Below are 20,342 nucleotides of genomic sequence, written 5' to 3'. Positions count from 1 at the left end.
GCATCTCTTTCATTACTCTTATTAATGCTTTTGTTTATCTATCTTTGCTTTTCTAAGCAATGTTAAAGAAGCCAGTTGTAACAGAAGTGAGAACTCCAACAAATACGTGGAGTGGGTTAGGGTTTTCCAAATCAATGCCTGCAGAAACTATTAAGGAATTAAGAAGAGCTAATCATGTACCATACAAGCCATCAATGACAACTACATATGAGGTATGTAAAACCATAGTACGATGTAGTAAACGATAAAGGAGTTTTTAAAAGCTAAATGGCTAAATCTAAAAGAAAATCCCGTAAATGACTCTCTACTCTTAATGCTTTAAGATGTATTGTGGATGCATCCAGCAAACAGCTGCTTATATGTAAGCAAATTCCATGTTCACTCTTCTTCACTTACATAAAAAACGGTTCCTGACAGTTTCTCTTGTTAAACCAAGAAGAATGCTGTGACTTGTATTTTATGGGTAAATGGATAGAAAGGCTGAGGGCATGAGCACACAAGAGGTTATTGTGAGATTTAAATATGACTAGAAATTTAGAGCACATACACTACTCCTCATAACTTTCCATGTGTGTGCTCTTACCTTGTGGAATATGAATGCTTAAAACTGTCAACTTACCCTTCTTTCGCTGAGGGCTACGCTGCTATGGGTTAGCTTTCATTTACTTAGGGATAAGGAGCATGTATATGAGCTGTTACAGTGGAGCAATTGACTCAGTGTAAAGTTCTGTCATTTATCACATAACTTGTTTATATGCCCGTGTTCTTAAGAATCAGGCAGAGGATAACTGTAAATTCCAGGCAGAACTCTAGCGTACTATTGTAAGAGTTAATACAGTGAAGGCCTGGGCTCTCTGCTTGGCCCTGCCCCGCTGCTCCCTGGCTGGAGCTCCCCCTGGCTTCCCCCTGTCCTACCCCACCCTCACTGCTTAAGCAAGAATCCCCTCCCCCCCATCTCCCACAGCACAGACCCCAGACTCGTGGACCCTAGGCATGTGATATGCTAGCTAATGCCTGAGAGGTGTCTGTGTGGGTCCCCAATTTCACTGGGACAGGCAGACAGAACAGTTTTGGAGCTAATCAACAGGACAGCTGGTAAGCTGTTTAAGAAAAGTTTTAACTAATGGAGAGAGGCTGTTGTTTTGCTGATGAGATAATAAACACTGTTATCAGCTCTTTGCTGGCTTGCTTGCCTATCAGTTTGCTGCAGACAGTATAAAGAAGCAGGGAGGAAGATTGAAAAGCTCCATATCAACAGATACATGCACTGCAGATACTCCCCTTGCCTCAGAGTGCTAGTAGGGGTCTGTGGTCTGGCAACACTCCTGCCCCTTGAGCAGCCAACAGGGAAAAGCCTGGGATGGTGCAGGGAGACCTCCCTAATCAGAGGTCCTGCCAGGGCCTGGTCGTGCCCTCCCCCCCACCCCATCTCAGCTCAGTGCTGTGCAAGTAAAGGGAGAGCTGCTCTAGCACCCCACAGCTTCTAGCGTGAGACACTGCAGGCATGTGCCTGAATTTCCTCAGTCCAGAGAGAATGTCTGTCCAGTCACCAACCAGTTCAGCCTAGCCAGGTTAGACTAACCTGCAAAGATAGAACAATTCAGGCTCAGGCTTTTTGAATGTCTGTCCCTAGCCTTGGGGAGGTTAGATCACATTAAAAATGGCTACCCGATCTAGCTTCATCAAGGTGCAGACCTTACACTTAGATCCCTATAATTAGGTGGATCTAAGTGTGAGCTGTACAGAGGTTCAGGAAGCTTAGAGTGGTCTAAAAATGGCTAACCCAATCCAAGTTAACTGAACCTCCGAAGTGGTAGTCTAGCCATAATCAGCTCAGGTGAAACCGATCTAACTGAACTTCTGTACAGCTCCCAGAAAGCCCAGCCACTGGCACCAGCCCTGTAGTGGCAGATTTCCTACCACTTCTTGGTAAATTGAGTTGGGTAGGATTGGGGGGCATTATTCATCTGGGAGTGGGGGAGGTTTGGTGGGGGGGTACTCCTAAGCCCTCCACTACCCCAAGAGCCCTGCTATAACCCCCTGGATCCCACCAAACCCTTTGAGACCCCCCCCCCAAATAAATCCCTCTCAGCAAACTGCTCTTGCCCCTTAGTCCCTCCCGCAGACCTGTTTACCCTCTGACTCCCTTCCCCACCCTCCCTTGAAGCCTTCTTGCTCCCCCAATACCCGCAAGCCTCCCCACTAGCCCCATCACCCCAAATGATCAGGTGGCCATTTTTAACTCTCTCTAACCTCCCCAAATGTGTATCTCTGCCCTTAGTGGCAATCATCATATTTCAGGTTTACATTGATATTTTCCATGTTATTTCAGTGTGTACGATAGTAACAGATAAATCAGTTGTTTCACAGATACCTGTTCAGTTATGACAAATGTTACAATAATCTTTCTTAAACAGCTCATGTCATTTGTTCCGTCTTTTCCTCAGGTGGTTCATTTCTGGTGTGCTTTCTTACAATGTATGTTATTGAGAAATATTAAGGCAGATGGCTTTATATTAATACTTTATGTTGAAAATAAAGATTCTCATTCAAGAGCCTGTCTATGTGCATACTCCACTGTGAGACAAATGTGTATCTTGAGCACTCCAGCTGCCATATGTTGACAGATGGGTGAATAGGACTGCTTCCACCCAGCAGCATCAGTCATCAGGGATCCTGGTTTTCCCTGATATAAAATCGCAAATTCTCCAATAAAAAATTGCAAATTCTCTAATAAAACCCCCCAAATCTGTGATTAAAATTAAAGGCTCTCCATACCCCTCCTCCCAGCCCTGCTTGTGCCCGTGCTCCCCTTGTTGAAAGAGGGGGGCCCCCAGCTGCCAGGGCTACAGACCTGAATCTGCAGTCCCTGGATCCCATTCTCTCCTGCTGCAAGGAGGGGTGCTGGCTCCACACCACAGCATGCTCTCCCAAGGAGAACAGGGGGGACCCATGCCTCCCAGACCTGTGTGCAGGGTGGGTGCGGGGTTCCGCCCTGTTGCCCTCCCCTGGGGCCTGCACAGCCCAGTGGGCCTGACCCGGTGTGGCAGGGAAGAGCAGGACTGTGCGGAGAAGCTGCTCACTGCTGCGAGCTCTACGCTGCCCTGGCCACACACCTCCTGTGCATGGGGCTTCTTCAAGGGGCGCAACCCCATGCAGTTGCTCTCACTGCAGCTGTGCGCACAGGGAGCATGTCGCCAAGGCAGCACAGAGCTCACAGAAGCGAGCAGCTTCTCCACACAGCCCTGCCACACTGGGTCAGGCTCACTGGGCTGTGGAGGCCCCAGGGGAGGGCAGCAGGGCAGGAACCCATGCCTGCAGCCTGCACCTGGCCTGTGTACATATCTGGGGGGCCCGGGTCTCCCCTGTCCTCCTTGGGAGTCTGCGCTACGGCAGGGAGCCAACCCCGCCTCCCCTGCCCCACCGGACTTGCCACCCGGGGCCCCGTCCCGTTCCCTCCTGGGGCCTTGCAGCTACATGTTGTGGCTCTGCGCCTCAAGCCCCATGCACCACCCAGCTGGGCAACAGCCCCAGCCATGTCCAGCACCCTCCCTCCCTATGGGGGCTTCAATCCCCCTCTTTCCCCTCCCCCACTTTCCTGCAGGAGCTGCTCTCTGGGCTGTTTGGGGCCATGTGCATGTACATGCACATGGCACCCCCTGTCCCACTGCCCTCCTCCTGCACTTCCTCCCAGCTGCCAGCCTGCAGGGAACTCATTGCAAAACTGCAAAATCCACGGGTTTCTCCGGTAAAATGAGAAATCTGGGTTTGCCTCCAGTAAAAAGTAAAATCCGCTCTTCATTCTGTTTTTCCATGGGAAATAAAAAACCCGGATCCCTGGTCATCAGCTGTCGACCAGCTCGGGGCTTTTCCTGGAGCAGGTAGGCAGTAACGTCAGCTGTGGACACCATGGGTAGGTTCAGTAGCAAGGACACAGAACTTGCCTCTGCCATCCATACCCAACACCTGCCTGGCAGGGTGGAAGCTCCTGCCCAGAGCCTGCCAACAGCTTCAGCTGTGTACCCAGGCAGAAGCTGCTGCTGTGCTAGGTGGGCTGCAGTGTCTCTCTCTGTCTCTTTTCTCTTCTCTCCAACTTTCTCTACCTCCCTCTCTCCCCCTCCCTCCAGAACCCCACCAAAGCTGACGCTGTCACCCACCCAGCTGTCACCACCCAGAAGGTCCTGCCTGGGTCCACAGCTGAGCACTGGGGCTCCTGACAAACTACAACTTTGGCTGGGTTCTGGAGGAAAGGAAGGGGGGAGGAGAGAGATAGAAAGAGAAGAGACAGAGATAGACAGACAGAGGGAGAGAAGAGAGAGGAGGGAAGAGAGGAGGAGGAGAGAAGTGATGAAGAGAAGAGACAGAGAGATGGATGTGGCCTTTGAGAGGTCCCTGAAACTCATTAAGTGGTCCTCCAGCTGAAATGATTCCCACCCCTGGGTTTGACGATGGTTGTATGTAGGTTGGTTCAGATAGAGTTGATCCCCTCTCAGGCAGGCATTTGTACTAGGTGACCTGTGGAGGTCTGTTCTGGCCCTACTTCTCAATGATTCTCAGAACAATTACTGTTGAGTGATGTCCCTCTTCATAGAATCTTATAACAAATTTAGGAATATAAAAGACTTTGATATTAAGTTTGTTTGTTTTTTTTAAGTAACTTCTACTTGAATTTCATAAACTTATTACAAAAACAAGAGCTCTGTCTAGAATATGTAAAATGCATTTATTACTTTAATAGCAATTACCTGTTAATAATGTATTTTAAACCTTAAAATCTGGTGTATTTTTATGGGATTATTTTCTGGGAAATGACCAGTCAATTTGCATTGAAACTCTTATTGGTTTTGCACTAGTTTTTGATTTCTTTTTTTCGTTTTGGGGACTTGCAGGGTTCATCAATGTCTCTCTCACGTTCTAACAGTCGGGAGCATTTAGGAAATGGCAGTGAGTCTGATAACTGGCGAGATCATAACGGTATTGCTCCCACAACTCGTAATGAATTTGTGTCATCGATTGGCAGCCCCAAACGAAAACAAAACAAATCCAGTAAGTATTTCTTGTCAACGTATTTCATTAAAAAAGAAAATCTTGGGATTCGAGGTTCAAATTTTGCTTTAATTGCTGGTCCTGCATTTTTAAATGTGGTTAACTTCAGTAAATATTTGCCTAAATATTTTAAAGGATTTAATTAAATATATTAAACAGTTTGTTTGAACAAGTACAAAGCAAAGACAAAACTGGATAATAACTACATGACAAATTAATGTTTCAAAAGAGGAAAATTCATGGAAAATAGTAATGGCACAGAAAATGGTGTCCCTGGAGATTCTTATTTTTCAGTGAAGGTTTCAGTGAACTAAAGCAAATAAGAGTTCATTTAGATTCAGATCCAGATTCTGCAGAACAGCATCAACATTGATCTGAGGTTACCTAGTAAAATCCATAACTTTTTATAGTTGTTTTCCTAGCGATACTTTTTGATGCATGATTTTTAAGTAGGATGAGTAGAGGCAGATTAATTTGGTAATCTGTTTCCTTGGATACAAGTTACACACATTAAAAATTATGAACAGGTATTTTTAAACAAATTGTTTCACAGCCTACTCAAAACTGCTATGAAGTTGATCTCAATCTTAAATTAACTGATTGAGTTTTTAACTTTCTGGAATGGGCAAGTATAAATTTGCAAGTTGCTAGGAAAAGAGAAAGCAAAGAAAATTTCTGAGAGTTTTTGTGCTTTTCTTTAATCCATGCTAAAAGGACCTGTATCCCAGGTTAATTTAACTAATTCAGAAGTGAGAATTGGATGTTCTTAGAGAACATGACTTAAAGAAGGAAATGTTGCTTTTTCCTCCTGAATTTGTAATTCTTCATCCTGAATTGATGCATTTTACCTTTTTTGAAACTGCTGCAAGTTTTAGAAAAGGTACTCCATAAACACACTTTTAAGCACACTTTTGCATATACTTGTATATATCGCAAACCATGCATGAAATTAATTCAAAGCCAAAAGGCTCATGATTTACTGTATAGTTCATTGGGCTGAGCCCCAGTAGAATCAACAGTGTGTCATGCCATGGTGACTCCACAGATAAGCACTGCTCAGTAGTGGTGTGCTGATTCAGATTCGGCCCGAATCGGGGACAGTGATTCAATTCATTGATTCGAATCGCTGTCCCCAATTCTATTTGGCCGAATCTGAAGATTCGATGTTGATTCAGAGAATCAGCGTTTCGGACATAGAGACAGCTTTAAAAGTTTTTTCTACATACTTTGAGGTAGCAGGCACAGCCCGTGATCACTGCAGTGCTGGGGCACATGGAGCGTTCCACAGGAGTGCAGGGGGGGCCCTCCACATGCTTGGTGGCGAACCCGGAAGTGGACCGGAAGTACTTCTAGTTCACTTCCAGGTCTGCTGGGGAGCATGCTGGGCCCCCCCCCCGGCTTGGCAACTGGTGCGGGGGGGGGGGGGGGTGGACTGGAAGTGCTTCTGGTCCACTTCCGGGTCTGCTGCTGAGCACACTGGGGACCCCCTTGCGCTTCTGTGGGACACTCCATGCACCCCAGCATTGCAGCATTCACGAGTCATCTACTACCTAGGGGTATGTAGAAAAAACATTTAAAGCTGTCTCTATGTCTGAATCTCCTAATCTTTCTGAATTGATTCGAAGGGTTCCGATTCAATCCGGAGAGATTAAAGGGTCCTCTGACTTGATTCAGATTTGGAGATTTGGCCACCAAATTGGGCATAATCTCTGCCGAATTGAATCAGGGACCAAAGTTTTGCACAGCCCTACTGCTCAGTATATGTGTGTGTATACCAGATACCCCCACAAAGAATCTGTGTGCTAATTAGCCCCTTACTTGTGACTGGAATTGGTGTTCTTGTCATGAGTCCTAGGATCCTCCAGAACTTTGTATGCAGATGAGACGCAGGGCATCCTAGTTTAGATCTATCTCATGGAGGGCAGGGCCACAGTAATAACAAGCAACAGGCTGAAAGAAGGGATGACATAGGGAGTCTGGGTAAACTGTTTAGGATCCATTTGCTGATATTTGGCAGACATTTAAGGCTGCTAAAGTAGCAGGAATTATTGGAATTAGGAAAAAAAGGCACAGCTCAGCTGTGGGAATGAAGAGGAAATTGAAATGTATTCAGTGTAGTGGCTAGCCATGACTTGAAAAACAACTAAGGGGAACTGCACCAATGGGTTTTAGCATATATCTTTATTCAAATGGGCTGCACTTAACCCATCCTTGTTTTAGGCTCCCATCAGCATCGTTGGTTTCCATTATTGAGCTCATGCTGCTTTTTCAACACTTTAATGATAGACAATACATTTAATGAAGTTTCTTTATATTCAAAAGAAAGATGAGGAGCTTTCCCCCATGCTGATTGCATGGGGACATGCACCTTGTCTTACATTCAAGTGCATATGATATTCTTTTCTTTTCATCTTTGTTTAGTTTTTCCCCAAACAAAAATCTATTTTTTCTCTCTGTTTCTTTCCATTTGTGACCCTATCCCTTTCTGACATTGAACTTGCCTTCCCTTCACACCTTTCTGACTCTGCCATGTGGAATCACCATCTTTCGGACTGTTCTTTTCCTCTACTGAAAGAAGCTTTTTCCTTTGTCTGCGTGAAAAGGAGAAAGAATCCTGAAGTTGGCTTTGGTTGTATCTGATCAGAATCATGGCTTCTCCTCAGGATGCAAGCTGTATCCATCTTGCAGTAGCACTTTATTTACATCTGATGGGAATGTTGACAGTCTGTACTCCTAAAACAATCCCATGTTCCCAGCAAATGTTTTATGGCTTGGGTCCCTTACCACCCAAGACTAAAAATAAAGAGTGAAATTAGGCTCCAGTTTTACCTCTTCGGTAAATCCACACAGTCTGCTTCCTACCATAGCATTCTCCCCAGCATTCAGCATCTTCGTATATTTGATGCCTAAAGAAAACCTTCAGTCTTCTCAGTTCCAAAGAAGCTTGAAACCATGGAACTAAAGTCCACTCCCTGAAGGTCCATGTTTCATATCTGCACCAGGACCCTAAGTCTTAATTGCCTCATCCTTTTTGTTTCAAAATGTCACACTCCCCAGTGGTTTCTGTTGAAACGTGTTACTGGTCCAACATAGGTGCTGAACCCTTTGGTTCAGTCAGTCATCTTCAGCCAACAAAGGAAAAGTACTGGAACAAGTACCCTAGGAACTCTCTGACATCACCTAGTCCAAAGAGGAGCATCTCTTCAGTTCCAGTGCTGACTTCCTTCTGGCTCTGAAATCCCAGTTCCTGGTTTTACCTCAGTTGAGTGTTTTTGGATCTTGTGCACCAACCCTGCTCTTGAAATAGCTATCTTCCCAGTGTTGATGACATTTGCAGTCTAAGCAGTCAGGTGTTTTCTCTGGAAAACATACCCCTGCTCATTGATATTTTATTGGTTTCACGTGAAGATCTTTCACTCCTTCCTTCAGTTCCTTCCACAGTTCTGCTTTTAGGCCTGGTTCTAAAATTAGTCCTCTCAGCAACACTCATAGGGTTTGACTCATAGTTTTTGTCAGGTTCCAATATGGAACACAGTTTTTCTTATTCAGAAGAACATTGCAAGGTCATACATTCATATTAAGGACACTTCAACTCCTCAGCTGATGTAGAGCTCAGCACCTCTGTAAATCTGACCTTTAGTACTTTGGTACTCAGCAAATGAAAAGCACTATGTAGTCATCTCTGTATTCACTAGTTTAAGTGACTTGCTGAGTGTCACACACGGAACTCAGGAGTTGGGAAAGAACTGAATTCACCAAAATAGCCGTTTTCTATGCCCTACCTTATTTGTCACTCACTTTCCATTTCCTAAAACCAGTGATGTATGGCAGCTACAGTCAATACCCTCATTTGATCAGAGGCTTGTTTCACTCCTTGAGTACCATTCTTATTTATTGAATCCAGAAGGAATCTCATGGGAAACAAATAGTATATGGTCATGTAATTAAAAGCTATCATAAGTCAGTCCCCTTCTATGTATGAGTTAATGTTCCACAAGCAACCTTAATTCTTATGCCTCCCAATTTCTGAGAGCTTGACTTTCATAGATGAAGAGAAGAGACAGAGAGATGGATGTGGCCTTTGAGAGGTCCCTGAAACTCATTAAGTGGTCCTCCAGCTGAAATGATTCCCACCCCTGGGTTTGACGATGGTTGTATGTAGGTTGGTTCAGATAGAGTTGATCCCCTCTCAGGCAGGCATTTGTACTAGGTGACCTGTGGAGGTCTGTTCTGGCCCTACTTCTCAATGATTCTCAGAACAATTACTGTTGAGTGATGTCCCTCTTCATAGAATCTTATAACAAATTTAGGAATATAAAAGACTTTGATATTAAGTTTGTTTGTTTTTTTTAAGTAACTTCTACTTGAATTTCATAAACTTATTACAAAAACAAGAGCTCTGTCTAGAATATGTAAAATGCATTTATTACTTTAATAGCAATTACCTGTTAATAATGTATTTTAAACCTTAAAATCTGGTGTATTTTTATGGGATTATTTTCTGGGAAATGACCAGTCAATTTGCATTGAAACTCTTATTGGTTTTGCACTAGTTTTTGATTTCTTTTTTTCGTTTTGGGGACTTGCAGGGTTCATCAATGTCTCTCTCACGTTCTAACAGTCGGGAGCATTTAGGAAATGGCAGTGAGTCTGATAACTGGCGAGATCATAACGGTATTGCTCCCACAACTCGTAATGAATTTGTGTCATCGATTGGCAGCCCCAAACGAAAACAAAACAAATCCAGTAAGTATTTCTTGTCAACGTATTTCATTAAAAAAGAAAATCTTGGGATTCGAGGTTCAAATTTTGCTTTAATTGCTGGTCCTGCATTTTTAAATGTGGTTAACTTCAGTAAATATTTGCCTAAATATTTTAAAGGATTTAATTAAATATATTAAACAGTTTGTTTGAACAAGTACAAAGCAAAGACAAAACTGGATAATAACTACATGACAAATTAATGTTTCAAAAGAGGAAAATTCATGGAAAATAGTAATGGCACAGAAAATGGTGTCCCTGGAGATTCTTATTTTTCAGTGAAGGTTTCAGTGAACTAAAGCAAATAAGAGTTCATTTAGATTCAGATCCAGATTCTGCAGAACAGCATCAACATTGATCTGAGGTTACCTAGTAAAATCCATAACTTTTTATAGTTGTTTTCCTAGCGATACTTTTTGATGCATGATTTTTAAGTAGGATGAGTAGAGGCAGATTAATTTGGTAATCTGTTTCCTTGGATACAAGTTACACACATTAAAAATTATGAACAGGTATTTTTAAACAAATTGTTTCACAGCCTACTCAAAACTGCTATGAAGTTGATCTCAATCTTAAATTAACTGATTGAGTTTTTAACTTTCTGGAATGGGCAAGTATAAATTTGCAAGTTGCTAGGAAAAGAGAAAGCAAAGAAAATTTCTGAGAGTTTTTGTGCTTTTCTTTAATCCATGCTAAAAGGACCTGTATCCCAGGTTAATTTAACTAATTCAGAAGTGAGAATTGGATGTTCTTAGAGAACATGACTTAAAGAAGGAAATGTTGCTTTTTCCTCCTGAATTTGTAATTCTTCATCCTGAATTGATGCATTTTACCTTTTTTGAAACTGCTGCAAGTTTTAGAAAAGGTACTCCATAAACACACTTTTAAGCACACTTTTGCATATACTTGTATATATCGCAAACCATGCATGAAATTAATTCAAAGCCAAAAGGCTCATGATTTACTGTATAGTTCATTGGGCTGAGCCCCAGTAGAATCAACAGTGTGTCATGCCATGGTGACTCCACAGATAAGCACTGCTCAGTAGTGGTGTGCTGATTCAGATTCGGCCCGAATCGGGGACAGTGATTCAATTCATTGATTCGAATCGCTGTCCCCAATTCTATTTGGCCGAATCTGAAGATTCGATGTTGATTCAGAGAATCAGCGTTTCGGACATAGAGACAGCTTTAAAAGTTTTTTCTACATACTTTGAGGTAGCAGGCACAGCCCGTGATCACTGCAGTGCTGGGGCACATGGAGCGTTCCACAGGAGTGCAGGGGGGGCCCTCCACATGCTTGGTGGCGAACCCGGAAGTGGACCGGAAGTACTTCTAGTTGGGGGGGGGGGGGGGTGGACTGGAAGTGCTTCTGGTCCACTTCCGGGTCTGCTGCTGAGCACACTGGGGACCCCCTTGCGCTTCTGTGGGACACTCCATGCACCCCAGCATTGCAGCATTCACGAGTCATCTACTACCTAGGGGTATGTAGAAAAAACATTTAAAGCTGTCTCTATGTCTGAATCTCCTAATCTTTCTGAATTGATTCGAAGGGTTCCGATTCAATCCGGAGAGATTAAAGGGTCCTCTGACTTGATTCAGATTTGGAGATTTGGCCACCAAATTGGGCATAATCTCTGCCGAATTGAATCAGGGACCAAAGTTTTGCACAGCCCTACTGCTCAGTATATGTGTGTGTATACCAGATACCCCCACAAAGAATCTGTGTGCTAATTAGCCCCTTACTTGTGACTGGAATTGGTGTTCTTGTCATGAGTCCTAGGATCCTCCAGAACTTTGTATGCAGATGAGACGCAGGGCATCCTAGTTTAGATCTATCTCATGGAGGGCAGGGCCACAGTAATAACAAGCAACAGGCTGAAAGAAGGGATGACATAGGGAGTCTGGGTAAACTGTTTAGGATCCATTTGCTGATATTTGGCAGACATTTAAGGCTGCTAAAGTAGCAGGAATTATTGGAATTAGGAAAAAAAGGCACAGCTCAGCTGTGGGAATGAAGAGGAAATTGAAATGTATTCAGTGTAGTGGCTAGCCATGACTTGAAAAACAACTAAGGGGAACTGCACCAATGGGTTTTAGCATATATCTTTATTCAAATGGGCTGCACTTAACCCATCCTTGTTTTAGGCTCCCATCAGCATCGTTGGTTTCCATTATTGAGCTCATGCTGCTTTTTCAACACTTTAATGATAGACAATACATTTAATGAAGTTTCTTTATATTCAAAAGAAAGATGAGGAGCTTTCCCCCATGCTGATTGCATGGGGACATGCACCTTGTCTTACATTCAAGTGCATATGATATTCTTTTCTTTTCATCTTTGTTTAGTTTTTCCCCAAACAAAAATCTATTTTTTCTCTCTGTTTCTTTCCATTTGTGACCCTATCCCTTTCTGACATTGAACTTGCCTTCCCTTCACACCTTTCTGACTCTGCCATGTGGAATCACCATCTTTCGGACTGTTCTTTTCCTCTACTGAAAGAAGCTTTTTCCTTTGTCTGCGTGAAAAGGAGAAAGAATCCTGAAGTTGGCTTTGGTTGTATCTGATCAGAATCATGGCTTCTCCTCAGGATGCAAGCTGTATCCATCTTGCAGTAGCACTTTATTTACATCTGATGGGAATGTTGACAGTCTGTACTCCTAAAACAATCCCATGTTCCCAGCAAATGTTTTATGGCTTGGGTCCCTTACCACCCAAGACTAAAAATAAAGAGTGAAATTAGGCTCCAGTTTTACCTCTTCGGTAAATCCACACAGTCTGCTTCCTACCATAGCATTCTCCCCAGCATTCAGCATCTTCGTATATTTGATGCCTAAAGAAAACCTTCAGTCTTCTCAGTTCCAAAGAAGCTTGAAACCATGGAACTAAAGTCCACTCCCTGAAGGTCCATGTTTCATATCTGCACCAGGACCCTAAGTCTTAATTGCCTCATCCTTTTTGTTTCAAAATGTCACACTCCCCAGTGGTTTCTGTTGAAACGTGTTACTGGTCCAACATAGGTGCTGAACCCTTTGGTTCAGTCAGTCATCTTCAGCCAACAAAGGAAAAGTACTGGAACAAGTACCCTAGGAACTCTCTGACATCACCTAGTCCAAAGAGGAGCATCTCTTCAGTTCCAGTGCTGACTTCCTTCTGGCTCTGAAATCCCAGTTCCTGGTTTTACCTCAGTTGAGTGTTTTTGGATCTTGTGCACCAACCCTGCTCTTGAAATAGCTATCTTCCCAGTGTTGATGACATTTGCAGTCTAAGCAGTCAGGTGTTTTCTCTGGAAAACATACCCCTGCTCATTGATATTTTATTGGTTTCACGTGAAGATCTTTCACTCCTTCCTTCAGTTCCTTCCACAGTTCTGCTTTTAGGCCTGGTTCTAAAATTAGTCCTCTCAGCAACACTCATAGGGTTTGACTCATAGTTTTTGTCAGGTTCCAATATGGAACACAGTTTTTCTTATTCAGAAGAACATTGCAAGGTCATACATTCATATTAAGGACACTTCAACTCCTCAGCTGATGTAGAGCTCAGCACCTCTGTAAATCTGACCTTTAGTACTTTGGTACTCAGCAAATGAAAAGCACTATGTAGTCATCTCTGTATTCACTAGTTTAAGTGACTTGCTGAGTGTCACACACGGAACTCAGGAGTTGGGAAAGAACTGAATTCACCAAAATAGCCGTTTTCTATGCCCTACCTTATTTGTCACTCACTTTCCATTTCCTAAAACCAGTGATGTATGGCAGCTACAGTCAATACCCTCATTTGATCAGAGGCTTGTTTCACTCCTTGAGTACCATTCTTATTTATTGAATCCAGAAGGAATCTCATGGGAAACAAATAGTATATGGTCATGTAATTAAAAGCTATCATAAGTCAGTCCCCTTCTATGTATGAGTTAATGTTCCACAAGCAACCTTAATTCTTATGCCTCCCAATTTCTGAGAGCTTGACTTTCATAACCTTTGTATTTTAATGTAGCTCTTCAGGATAAAATAATCTGAGTATTTTCAAATTTAGTGTTGTTTAGATAATATTTCTTCAGGATTGTGTTTATTTACTAGCTATTCAACCTTTAACTGTACTTTTTATTAAACGAGGTAATTGTTTCATCACTTGATTCTCTTATTTCCACTGTACCAGAAATGACGGAATACTATTTCCCCATCTCTATTCAGTCTATTGCTATAAATCCATCCTTGCATCTGTTTTCTTTTCCTGCATATCCAGATCAATAACAGATGTACAGTAAAAGCAACCACAAAAAGTGATTTGGCTAATAAAAAGTTATTTTGAAATTCATCTGATTTCTTCAGACTACTGTTGCATTAAACGCTTAAATTAAAAGTTTCACTAAACAGTAGAATTTGAAATATCTTGGAAATTAAAATTTCTTATTAATATATGTGTATTCAAGTGATTGAAGCTACCAGTGTACATCTCTGTCTTTCAGCTGAACATTATCTCAGCAGCAGTAACTACATGGACTGTATTTCCTCGCTGACAGGAAACAATGGTTGTAACTTGAACAGTTTGTTTAAGGGGTCTGACCTGCCTGAACTGTTCAGCAAACTTGGTTTGGGTAAATACACGGATGTTTTTCAACAACAGGAGGTTAGTATTTTTTTTTTTTTTTTACATACATCCTTGTGTTTGATGTGTATTTTATAACTGCACTAGATCACCCCAGTTAGACACTAAGAGCATGTCTATAGGGTACAAGGCACTGCTGTGCAGAGATACTGCATTATGGTTCCAGAAGTACTGTGGTGTAGAGACATGGTGCTTCCCCACCCCATGCACACATGTTCTAATTCTCTCAGAAGCTGTTTGTTTTTTTTTTCTTGAGTATTCCATCAGTGCTGTGTATGCTCATTCCTTCAATTGAAATGAAAAAGCTATCTTCCTTTTATGTAACTAGACAGGGTAAGGCAATTTCTGTATAATTCTACTACACACTCCCTCCTCCTCCTGCACCTTAGCTAACTCTTGCAGCAGAATAAGCATAGTCCTGACATCACAGAAAGTTGAGCTTTGGGGGTTGTTACATAAAACCCTAAATAGGTGGCAGTAGTTTCCAGTCAGCTTTCAAACAGAATATTGTAGTGTTTCTTAGTAAAACAAGCATTTAATGCACACAGATAATGTTGTAAATAATATTTGAAATACCATGGATAACTTCTAAGTGCTATCATATATCGAGTGTACTGGTGTTCCTCATAATATTCTTCAAATTTTTCATCTATATTAAAACATTAAAAATTGACATTTCAGCATAACATTTACACCTTGCTATTCCGGCATCTACAGAGAAACACATCCCTATCTGATTTTTGTTCAAAGATAGTGCCTTCATTTTGATAGTATGACCTTCATAGATAGCATGAGTTACTTGGGGTCTTCAAAGCATGAGAAGAATGGCACTACCTCAGTCCTTTACAAAGACTTCAGAATCCTGTCAGCAATAGTCCCAGGGTATCCACAGCTATCAGCATTCCACTTCTTTGGGTAATATTCAGCTACTTTCTTACTGATGAAACAAAAATCTGTAGCCTGTATCCAGAGGAGTAAAGAGATCAACCCAGTTCCTACCTTGGCCTGTTTCTAAGTCTAAGGACATAGCTAGACTCCAGATTTTCTCCCCACTACATTTATTTCTGTTTGTGCACCGAAGTCAGTTGCTATAATATAAGGCATATGAGTTGTTGCCCTGTGAGTTCAGGCCAACTCTCAGGATCTCAATATTGCTCTGTTAGGAGGGTGTAACACAATTGCACATATACAAACACACAAATCAATTAGGTACACACACACACACACACTACCAGCTCAAGCACATACACATCCAAACCAGCCTAGGCACATGCATACCTATCACCAATTCAAGCACATACACACTAAAAATTAGACAAAAATCAATACCCGCACACTCAGTGTGCATACCCAGATCACTAATTCGTATGTCATGCACACAACAATATATACACGCACTCACCAGTTCACACACATACAACCCCACCTACACATAGATAAGTTCCTAACTTGGATGGTACAGTATGTATGTGTGTGCTTGGGGTACCTGGGATACTTGGTGGAAGGTTCAGGTGAGAGAGAGAGTTAAAGTGTAGGGAGTGAAAGTTGCCAAAACTGGGATTAGAACCGGTGGACTAGAGAGAAGCTGACTGAGGAACTGAGGCTTGGGTTTACTTAAGATCAAGTGGCCCCAGGGTTACTCAAGGCCACTGGTGCATTGTGGGGGAAGAAGCCTAGTGGCAAGGAGGAGACAGCCAGAAAAGAGAAAGAGACAGAAACCTGGGATCTTGGGGCTGGAAACTAAGGCAGACAGCTGAGATATTGGGGGGGGAGGGGGCAGATAAATGGTGGCAAGGAGGAGACAGCCAAAAAGAAACTGAGGCAGAAACCTGGTTGCCCAGGGGAAAAGGCAGGGGATAAGGCATTGGCAAAGAAACAGTGGGGTTGGAGGCAGAGAGGAGCTCAGGACAGGTGTTAGAGGTGGCAGCGAGCCAGAAGCAGGAGAGGGAGAAATGAGACAGAAGTTAGATGGGCGAGGAGCAGAGATTGGAGCAAGGCTGAACCAGAGTAAAGCAAAACCCAACTCGGGGGTCCAAATAACAGGTTAATTAAGCAGACAACACACCACACAGCCCCATGAAGTTATTGGTTCACATGCACGTGCGCGCACACACGCACATGCACTCACAATGGCAGCAGGAAAAAGAGACTCGGTGGAAACGCTGGAGTCCAGGTAGGGAAGAGAAACAGAGTCCAAGTCCTTGGTTGAAGAGAGGGTGGGGGGTAATAGCTACCTATCCAGGCTGGAAAGGGGTTTTGTCCAGTAGATGTTGTCCAGAGGGGGGTCGCCGGCAGGGCCTCTGGGTGGATAAGTGGTGTGGCATGGTGCTGATCCAGGTGGAGAGGGCGTCCCAAGGAGTCAGTCTTCACTACCCCTTTCATGGGGCAGACTACCTCTGATCTCCTATGGGGAGGGCCTGTCTAGGCAAGGTCGGTCCTGTTCCAGAGGGCTCCAGGTGGACTTACTGAGCATGTGCAGCCTTGACACAATGGTGGGTTGCCTCATCTTTTGTTTCTTGAATGCTGAGGTTGGTTCCAAGGGCTGGGTCATTGGTCCAGATATTGGTGTTGATGGTTTGGTCGTTCAGAGGGAGCTGTTTTTAGATCTACTGCCATTGTCTCTCAAGCACCCTCATTCATCCCCATTCATTCAGGAATCAAGTTACATAGGAAAGGTAGGTGTGAGTCGTGGGTTACACAAGCAGTCCTGGGGACAGAATGGAGACTTGACACACAAAATGGAAACTTGACATGACTTATGCTAATTTACATATATGGGCCTAAAACAGCAATCACACAATATAAAAGCAGTAAAAAAAAAATCAATACAAAACATAATAATTATCACTTATAAAACAGTGACTTATTTGCAGAGAGGGGAGAGAAAAATAAATCTTAATACTTAAAATAAAATGTTAAAGCTTATCCTACATCTTAGCTATCTTATACTTATCTATAGGGAATAGAGAGGGAGAGAAAAAGTCAGAAATGGTTCGGGAAGGGGAGGGAATGCATTTTAAAATAAATTAAAAAAAGAAAAACTGGGGGTTTTGCTACAGAGTTATTCATTTAAAGGGCAAGTTTCCACTGAATGATGTTTAACTTTTTAAAAGATAATGAAATGCAGCAGACATGCCCCAAATTAAGCCACATGTCCCCCCGAGTGGCACTCAATCCCTTGCCTCTGCATAATCTGCCACTGTTTGCTGCTCCCTGCCCTATTTGCCACATGCTCCCTCCCCAATGTCCTGCAGGCCACACACAGAGGCTGCTGGTGTCACTTGTGATATTCATGCTGCAAGTTGGCCTTCCCTGAACTACAGCATAATTAGTAAAGATAGTATGTTGTGAAAGGTCCTGTGGTTTAATTTTCTTTAAGGTGGTACCAGCATTCTGGTAGCACATGCTCTGTTTCAGCTTATCAATGTTTATAATACTTTAGAAACAAACATTTCACAGAAATTTTGAAAGTTACAGAATCTCACGAAGTGCAGTAAAGCATCACTAAATCAATCAAACTTTACTTTTTAGCCTATCTGTTTCCAATAAAACATCAAAACAAATTATCTGTCACTAAGGTCCCTTCTACATGTTACAGGTATTGCATAATTAACTGGTTAATAGCATAGTTGCCTTCAGACCAGCTACATGTCCAAAGTGTCTATCACACCATAAAAAGCACCCACCACCTATAAGATTGGACCTCAAAATGTATACTAACATTTTATAGCTCATTGCTATCGAACTTTAATTCACATGTGTATCAGGGCCTCCTCTGCAGCTGGGAGCCCTGTAAGCCCCTCCCAGCCGCAGTGGTCCACCATGCCCAGCAAGGGCAAGAAGTCCTGCAGCTGTGGGGACCCTCATCCCCAGCAGTTCTCAAATCTGGGTCTCCAGCAGCACAGGGACCCAGAGTCTCACAGCTGCGGACACTGGATGTCAGGACTCAGCTGGGTTCCAGCAGCTGGGGGGCATGGCTGCCCTCGGGTTGCTTGAAGCTCCCGCAGCTGAGGGATCACAGCTGCTGTGATCCAGCCCTGGGAGTGTATGAGGTGCCCCCACATCTCGGAGCCCATCAACTGAAGGGGCTCCAAGCTGTAAGAGATTGCTTTTTGCCAGTGTGTGGGGAGCCTAGGATCAGGCTCCCCCTGCACCAACAGTAAAGCGCAAAGGGATCTAATGCATGATCCCACAGTCATGCCTTCTGCCATGCACACGCGGCTTGGCAGGAGGCTCAACTGTGTCGATCATGTATTAGATCCCATCTCACCTTTGCTGCGTGTATAGAGGGGCCCTAAGGGTTGTAGTACAAAAGGAATCTGTTTCATTTTCCCCTTTTCATTTCATTTCAGTGATTCATTGCCAAATGGAAATTTAGCGATTGCATTATAGACATACAGAATAGGCATGTAAAATCAATAGAAATAAAGTTAAACTTTGTTTTGAGAGCCAGCTAGTACTACACTCATAAATAACAATTTTAGGTGGTAAGTTTCAGTTCAGAAAGGAACTGGTTGCTGAAATATTGTGCATTTTATGTGATTTGAATCCCAATATTTAATTTTTGTTTTCTTTCTCTTAGATTGATCTTCAGACATTCCTTACTCTTACGGATCAAGATTTGAAAGAGCTAGGAATTACCACTTTTGGTGCCAGACGAAAAATGCTGCTTGCAATCTCTGGTGAATAAATAAATATGCTTAGCACTTAAGGTTGTAGATCTGAAGATTTAAAATTAATGGTACTTTTTACTATAAGTTGAATTGACACCTCCCACACATTCAAATGATTCTGCAACTATATTGCACTTCTAAAATTAGTGTTGGGTTGGAAAAGGTAATCCCACTTCACAGAGGATGTTGATAACAATTTTAAATTTAAATATTTAAATTTAAATATATGGAAAAAAATTAAATATATGGAATCAGATCTTTTTCTTCCTGCTAGGCATTTGCATGTGATCTTATCTTGCCTTGGTGCTTGAAAACATTTAATACAAAAAATTCCGGAGTCCTTCTCCCCATCACCGCTTTTGTGAGTTAGTCTTCAGGCTTAGATGAATATTCACTATCCAACGCAGGGTGTCTAGGGCTCACACCAAGTCTAAAGCCCTTGACTTCAGAAGGGCCAACTTCAATGAGCTAGGAGACTAGTGGGGGAGGCACTAAGGGCCCAGAAGGTAGAGGAGATGGGAGCCCACGAGGGATGGTTATACCTTAAGGGGGCGATCCTCCAGGCCCAAAGGATAACAGTCCCTGAGAAAAGCAAGGAAGGGTAAGAGTGCTCAGAAACCCCCTTGGCTCAGCAAGGGCATTCAGCAATGCCTAAGGACTAAAAGGGAGGCGTACAGCCAGTGGAAGGGAGGAACTATCAACAAGGAGGAGTACTCCTCCTCAGTCCAGGAGCGTAGGAGGGCTATTAGGAAGGCCAAGGCAGAGGTGGAACTCAGGCTAGCGTCCAGGATTAAGGACAACAAAAAGTCCTTTCTCAAGTACATTAGGAGCAAGAAGAGGGCACCAGGCAATGTAGGGGCCCCTGCAAGACACAAACAGTAGTCTGGTGGCCACGCCAGACAAGAAAGCTGATATTTTTAACAGTTTCTTTGCCTCTGTTTTTCTGAACAGGGACTGGGATATCCCACATACCAGAGGTAGGGACAACCTTGGGGATAGCTCTATCAAGCCTTTAGTCAGTCCAGATGTAGTTCAGGATATTCTGGAAGGGCTAGACATTTTTAAATCTGCAGGTCCATATGCCCTCCACCCAAGGGTGTTGAGGGAGCTGGCAGGGGTCATTGTGGAGCCTTTGGCCCGGCTGTATGAGCATTCGTGGTCATCTGGCCAGGTGCCGGGGGATTGGAAACTGGCTAATGTGGTCCCTATTTTTAAGAAGGGGAGGAAGGAGGACCCAAGTAATTATAGGCCTGTAAG

The 20,342-nt window shown here is 43.2% G+C and overlaps 1 protein-coding gene across 1 annotated transcript in view; it reads left to right on the top strand.

Annotated features, from left to right (window-relative positions):
- BICC1 (BicC family RNA binding protein 1) overlaps positions 1-20,342 on the top strand; it is a gene marked incomplete at its 5' end in the record, with an annotated part of 236,925 nt that overhangs the window by 209,713 nt on the left and 6,870 nt on the right. The window contains 4 exons of the mRNA XM_006030884.3: positions 58-212; positions 4,890-5,046; positions 14,273-14,433; positions 18,995-19,094. Coding sequence (XP_006030946.1) covers positions 58-212; positions 4,890-5,046; positions 14,273-14,433; positions 18,995-19,094 — 573 coding nt within the window. The remainder of the gene's footprint in view (positions 1-57; positions 213-4,889; positions 5,047-14,272; positions 14,434-18,994; positions 19,095-20,342) is intronic.

This window comes from Alligator sinensis, unplaced genomic scaffold, assembly GCF_000455745.1.
Source record: "Alligator sinensis unplaced genomic scaffold, ASM45574v1 scaffold176_1, whole genome shotgun sequence".
NCBI lineage: Eukaryota > Metazoa > Chordata > Crocodylia > Alligatoridae > Alligator > Alligator sinensis.
This window is presented reverse-complemented; position numbering and strand designations above follow the sequence as displayed.